Source organism: Orycteropus afer, unplaced genomic scaffold (assembly GCF_000298275.1).
Source record: "Orycteropus afer afer isolate SDZICR_OR568_19922 unplaced genomic scaffold, OryAfe1.0 scaffold00115, whole genome shotgun sequence".
In the NCBI taxonomy this organism is placed as follows: domain Eukaryota; kingdom Metazoa; phylum Chordata; class Mammalia; order Tubulidentata; family Orycteropodidae; genus Orycteropus; species Orycteropus afer.
The window spans coordinates 4305672-4312711 of NW_006921702.1; the positions used below are offsets into that span (position 1 = coordinate 4305672).

At 40.6% G+C, this 7040-nt stretch overlaps 1 protein-coding gene across 1 annotated transcript in view; it reads left to right on the forward strand.

The window, feature by feature from the left end:
* The window catches only part of IKZF1 (IKAROS family zinc finger 1), a 97348-nt gene extending 95555 nt beyond the window's left edge, over nt 1-1793 (forward strand). The window contains exon 8 of the mRNA XM_042781406.1: nt 1084-1793. Within this exon, the coding sequence (XP_042637340.1) occupies nt 1084-1793 (710 nt within the window). The remainder of the gene's footprint in view (nt 1-1083) is intronic.
* The last annotated feature ends 5247 nt before the right edge of the window (nt 1794-7040 follow it).

Here is a 7040-nt window from a genome sequence, read left to right on the forward strand (position 1 = left end):
GGGTTTGAACCGCCAGCCTTCTGGTTAGCAGTCAAGTGCCTTAGCCACTATGCTACCAGAGCTCCTACTATGCCACTAGAGCTCCTAAATTTTATTATATATTATTAAAATTATGTATTTTAGATTACATAACCTACTATCATTTTAAATAACTAAATCATATATTACAATGAATAGTAATCCACTGGGTATATATTTTAATTAAGTAAATGCATTATAATTAATTATTATAAATCGTATGTGAATAATACTATATAGATGATACCAAAAATTAAAATGCTCATTTAAATTACATATAATAATGTTCTATATGTATTATTATATGTAATTTAAATGAGCATTTTAGATTTTAAAGGAGCCCTGGTAGCTTAGTGCCTAAGGCATTTGTCTGCTAATCTGAAGGTTGGCAGTTCAAGACCACCAGCCACTCTGCAGAAGGAAGACTGGGCAATCTACTTCCATAAAGGTTGTCCTTAATAAAAAAAACACAAGTATGTACTCAGTCAGTTTAACTGAGAAATTGACATGCACAATCTTTGATTAAACTATCCATTATTTCATTTATCCAACCAAATTTTTTTCAATGCTTTGTGAGTATAGGTGCCTGTGCTAAGTGCTATGAAGACAGAAATACATATACCTGATTTGATGATATTGTTGCATACCTGCCAGTGTTTTAATCCTTTAGTGACTGAATTATTTTCTGCTTTGGATTTTTTGTTGATACCATCTGTTTTCAGTAACAGAAGGCATGCTGAAACCGAGGGGGAAAAATATTTTGCAGTCTTTGAATTTTGACACAATTATGTAGAACGCTTATGTCCCAAGTAGACTCTGATAGTAGGATGATGAGGCCCATTTCCTCATATTCACACAGTTACACAAATTTAGGCCAGCCAGCAGTATATACTACAACAGCAGTTTCCTAATATACCTAAGAGGCTGAAAATTTTGGTGAGCACAGTGGGTCACGAAAGTGTTAAAATACTCCGAAGATTATGTTACATTGCCCCTGGTATAGATTTCAGCTGTCAGCACTGCGACCAGTGGCCAAGCTATACTAACGACTGCCTCTTCCCACAGGAGAGAAATGCCTGTCGGAGATGCCCTATGACAGTAGCACCAGCTATGAGAAAGAGAATGAAATGATGTCATCACATGTGATGGACCAGGCCATCAACAACGCAATCAGCTACCTAGGAGCTGAGTCCCTGCGCCCCCTGGTGCAGACACCGCCAGGTGGCTCTGAGGTGGTCCCGGTCATCAGCCCTATGTACCAGCTCCACAAGCCCCATGGGGATGGCCCCCAACGCTCCAACCACACAGCTCAGGACAGCGCCGTGGAGAACTTGCTGCTACTCTCCAAAGCCAAGTCAGTCTCTTCAGAAAGGGATGCCTCACCAAGCAACAGCTGCCAAGACTCCACAGACACCGAGAGCAACAACGAGGAGCAGCGTGGCGGCCTCATCTACTTGACCAACCACATCAACCCCCATGCTCGGAATGGCCTGTCCATCAAGGAAGAGCACCGGGCCTACGACGTGCTCCGGGCAGCTTCCGAGAACTCGCAGGATGCCTTCCGTGTAATCAGCCCCAGTGGCGAGCAGATGAAGGTGTACAAGTGCGAACACTGCAGGGTGCTTTTCCTGGACCACGTCATGTATACCATCCACATGGGCTGCCATGGCTTCCGTGATCCTTTTGAGTGCAACATGTGTGGCTACCACAGCCAGGACAGGTATGAGTTCTCATCACACATCACCCGTGGTGAGCATCGCTTCCATATGAGCTAAGTAAGCTTTTCTTCTAGAAGCTGATGGATTGTCATGCACTCTCTTCTGAAGCGGCAGGGGCCACCCTCCAAGAAAAGCACAATCACCCACAAACAGAAATGCATAAAAGAACTGCTGCCTTCTCCCCTTCTGTCAGCAGCATGTACTGGATGATGATGTATTTTGATTTTAAAGTGTTCTGGGGATTTTTCCTGTTGTTGTTTTTGGTTTTGTTTTTTCTTAAATTGTTTGGCTGGGATTTTATTTGCTTTTGAAAACAATGAGAATTTTACTGTTAGATGCAGGGTAACATTTGGAGCACCGAAACTATTCCCTTATTAGCCATTTCCATAAATGGTTAGCTGAAATCCCTTTACCTCTTGTTTTATAATTCCCCTCCTCCAAACAATCAGTCCTTTTTCACAGAGAATCATAGGAAAATGGCCAAAGCCTGGGAAGGAATGTGCTGGTTCACATGCTAAGCACAGGATTCACGCACTCCATGAGCATTCCAAGTCCCTAGGAGCAGTAAGCATGGCACAGAATGTGTGGCATCCCATGGTCCAAGTACTGGAGGTGAGCAGACAAGAAGTGAGACCACCTTGGAGGTGCCAGCATGAGAGTGCTGGCCTGAATAGGGAGCTGAGGGTGCAGCATCACATCCCATGAGTCTAGGGCTAAAAGCTGCTCTTTTTGAAAGAAAACATTATTTTAAGTTACTTTTTGCATAAGAAAATAAATTGTTTGGGAAAAGTTGTAGTTCACAGGCTGGCTTGCACAAAGAGGGAGCATTTGGAATCTTTTAGACTCTTTAGGTTTTCAAGGTCCTGAGGTGTTTCTCAGATGGCTGCCAAGCCTTCTTAGATTCATGCCAGGGAGGATGAACTCAGTATTCCTGTGCACATAGCTGAATACCTCTGCTCTCTCCTTCTCCTCCACATGTCTTCAGTGCCCAAAAAATGTCTGTCACTACATCTTCAACACCAGTCCAAAAATTTGGACGCTAATTCTCTTTAAATTACTCAAAAAGTCGAATTCCTCAGAAACCAAAGCTTTCTTCCAAATTCCACACTTATTTCTTTGCTTGTATCCCTTCCCTGGCTGGTCCTCCCTAAGACCATAAGCACATGTTCCTACGGAAGTCCAGACCTCACCCTCCTAATCTTCGTTTTAATTAAGTACATATTCTGTGGCCACAGGCCTGGATTTCTTAAGGTCAGTAAATTTATTTCCCTACCCTCACTCTATGTTATTCTTGTTTTAAAACCCATAAAAGGATGGCTTAAAATAACCATTAATTTTCAGATCAATGAAATATGACAAGTGAAGCCCAGCACTGCCATTGCTGACCCATAGCACTTACCTGTTTAAAACTTAACTTGAAAACATCCCAAACACTCTAATGTGAAGACAGAGTAGCATACATGTGCCCACGTGTAAATATGATGCATGGCTCTGGATCCTTTCCCATTGCAGAGACAAGGTACAGGGCAGTCATGATTTACCCCCATAGAGTGGTGCTCGAAAGATATAACAAGGAGGCAGGGGGTGCTGGTGTTGCGAACTCTGCCTGTATGTACTAAGGCAGTCAAATGCATCTCTGAAGCCTAAACTAAGGTGTTTTGGGATCCAAAGCCCAACCATGAGGAAGGGTCTTCCTCATGATAATGGTATCTTTATTATTAAGGTCATTAATCTCAACCATGATGGCAAGGAAGAGCATATAATTTCAAATTCATACAGTACTTGTCTTCATTAAACACGCCCCAAGACGAACATGAAAGAACAATTGAGAAAACATTGTATATAAACATTGGAGTTTGGAGAGCAGCATTTAATCTAAATCAGAATTTCTTTAGTCTCAACATTATTAACATTGTGGACTGGATAATTCATTGTTGTGGGGAGTTGTCCTGTGTATTGTAGGATATTTAGAAGCACCCTTGCCTAATTGCACTGCCCTGGTAGCACCCCCAACTGTAACAGCCAAAAATGTCTTCAGATACTGCCAAATATCTGTACAGGGAAAAATCACACCTATTTGAGAACCACTGATCTAAATAAATTCTAGCCCAATCAAAGGCCTAGGAAATCTTCACCAAAAAATGAGAACACATGAACAGTATTCTTGATCAACAAGTCTGCCTTGTGTTCCTTTGGAATCACTGTAACTTTTATCAGTGGGTTGTTTCCCTCTAGTCTTCCAAAATAAGCCTCCTCGGATACACTTGAGCTTTGTTGAAGGGACAGAGTTCACAAGAATACAGTTCTTCAGTCATGAATTTCTTTGCTTACAGAATGGTGTGACATTTTGAAACTGGAAATAAACAAATTTTAATTGTGGTACACTAGTCCACTGAGTGAAGGAAAAGAGGCGGGAGCTAAAGTTGGCGAAAGCTTTGATTCAATATGCAGTTACAGAGAAAGACATGCCTTATCCAAATTAATGTATTCAAAGTAAGAGCCTCCTTTGATTTCTGGTTAGTTAGCAAATTTCATATACTCTGTTCTTATACATTCTTCCCACAGAGCCGATTGGTTGAAGCCAGTTACTTTTTCTAGTATCATTCAAACAAAGTTTAAACCAGAACTGTAAATAGTGGCTTCAGGAATTCTTTTCTAAAATTCTTTCCCCCTTCCTTCTCATGGTCTTTTATAGCCCATATAAATGTCTGTTTACATACCTTTTGTTGTAGTTTTATATTATAACACCATTTTTATTTGAAACTGTTGTATTTAATGTAAGATTTCATATAATGTCAACCAGTAATTAAGTTATGCTTGAAAGGTGGCCATATTCTGTACCAAAAGTTGTTAATGATTTTTCCTCTAGCTGGTAAAAGGATTTTGCATGACTTCATATCTTTTTGTTCTGTGGTTCTGTTGTGTGATGGTTTGAGTGTATGTCTTGGGTCCTCCTGTGTAATGAGATGTACATAGATTTCGTGCACATTCATTGTGTTAAAATAAATATCAAAGAAAGAAAGATTCAGATTAGCAGGTTAACCTGATGATTGCAATTAGAAATGACTGTTTCTTGTTCCTTCCCCTCTTCTCTCACCCATCTCCCAATAACATGGAAAGCTTCAACACCTGCTCCCTACCCTGAGTCCTTTTTGTAATGTTGTACCTTAAAACGTGTGCGTGTCCTAGTTGAAGAGTCACTAAAAATATTTGCATTATCACTGCATTACCACTGAAGGTTGTGTCCCAGCACTGATTACTTCAGATACCAACATGTGCTATTTCAAATTTAGAATCAACCACATAATGAAATCTCAGACTCTTCATTTGGAAAAAGAGAGCTACATGGATTTTTTTTTTTAATTATTGTTATTATTGTGCTTTTTTTGTTATTTTGTTTTGACTACATTGTAAATCTCATAGTATTTCTTCTTACAAAGACAGATGAGAGATGAAATGGACATGTGTAGATAAATCATGAGGCAAATATGTTTCTCTATTCTTCATTTCTTAAATTCCAGCAATAATGAAGGGGCAACTCTATTTAAAGTCCAGAAGTCTATCATTAAGTTTTTTTTTAACTTTGAAATGAACCAAGATTAGATTTATTTAAGATGTACAGGCATCATAAAAAGAAGTACATATGCTATTGATACAATAGCATTCACTGTGAACACGTGTAACCAGATATTAATATGCAATATTGTCCCAATACTTTCTAATACAGTTGTTTTTTGTTTTGTTTTTTTAAATAATGTTGTGTGTGTTGATTGTTAAAGTTGAATTTGTTTATATCCAATACAGCTTCACTTGCCTTTTTTTTTGGCAAGTACACGTACAGGACTATAAATGAGAAAATGCAGAAAATGTATTTCTGATCTGCCTCTGATTGTGTTAAATTATTTCTGTTTATCTGTGAACACAGGATGTGCAATTGGAGGGATAGACTATCCTTTTGTACACATTTGAAATGCTTCTTCTGTAGTGATGATATAACAAATAAATGCACCAAATACTTTGTCTACCCTCTCCCCTGGAGTGCACAATAATGTGCAGGAAGGCCATACTGAGCAGGAATCTGCTATAGATGCCCTTCCAGTAGGACCCCAGGATGTGAGGAAGAGCAGAGATGAGCCATGGGATAGGAAAAATGACCTGATTCCAGCACAGCAATTTGGTTCAGCACACTGACTACCTCCTGTCTATAAGGATGCTGGGCTTGAGGATACTAAAACATAGTCTTTGACCTCGAAGTGTGGATTTGAGGGTGGGTAGAGATAGAAGGAAGGTTGGGCAATCCTACTCCCGTAGTGATACTGCCTCGGAAACCCAAGGAGGGGTCGCTATGAGTCAGGGCTGACTCGACGGCACATAACAACAACAACAACAGAGATACAATAGGGAACTCTGGTAGCATAGTGCCTAAGGCACTTGACTGCTAACCAGAAGGCTAGAGGTTCAAACCCACCAGCCACTCCTCGGAAGGAAGATGGGGCAGTCTACTTCTGTAGTGATACTGCCTCGGAAACCCAAGGAGAGGTCGCTATGAGTCGGGTCTGACTCGACAGCACATAACAACAACAACAGAGATAGAATAAGAAGAAATGCAATTATAGCTTTTCACAGTCCAACATAGCAACACCATGAATGTCATGGGCCCATGGCTGTGGGCTCAGAGGAAGTAGTGGGCATTCTAGGTCCTGACCTTCACACTCTGACCCCGGGAGCTGTTCTCTTATCTGGGATCCTTGCAATGCCATGAGGCCAAGTTCAACTCTGCTTCAGAACTGCACTGTTGCAGTCTCACTCAGTAAAAACCTTTTCTCTCTTTTGAAGAAATAGTCAGTCATCATCTGTATTCAGACCTAGTAAATGAAGGAAGATTTTCATGGTGCAATGTTTGGTCCAAACCAGGTGAAACGCAGATAAAATAAACAGATTTTCATCATCTTTCACACCTAGCCTTGACATCAGTTCCCAGAGAGGACACTCAAAGCATATCATTTGCCAAGGTAGCATCATCTTTTGAAGAAGTTTTCAGCTTCTTTAGGTTACCTCATTGGAAGAGGTATGTCATATATACACTATAAATATAAACATACAAAACACACTGACGTCGAGTCGGAACCAACTCATCGTGACCCCTCCTTGGGTTTCCAAGATGGTATCACTATGGAAGTAGATTGCCCAGTCTACTGAGGAGATTCCTTCTGAGTGGCTGGTGGGTTTGAACCGCCAGCCTTATGGTTAGCAGTCAAATGCCTTAGGTACTATGCCACCAGAGCTCCCACTATATGTATAATA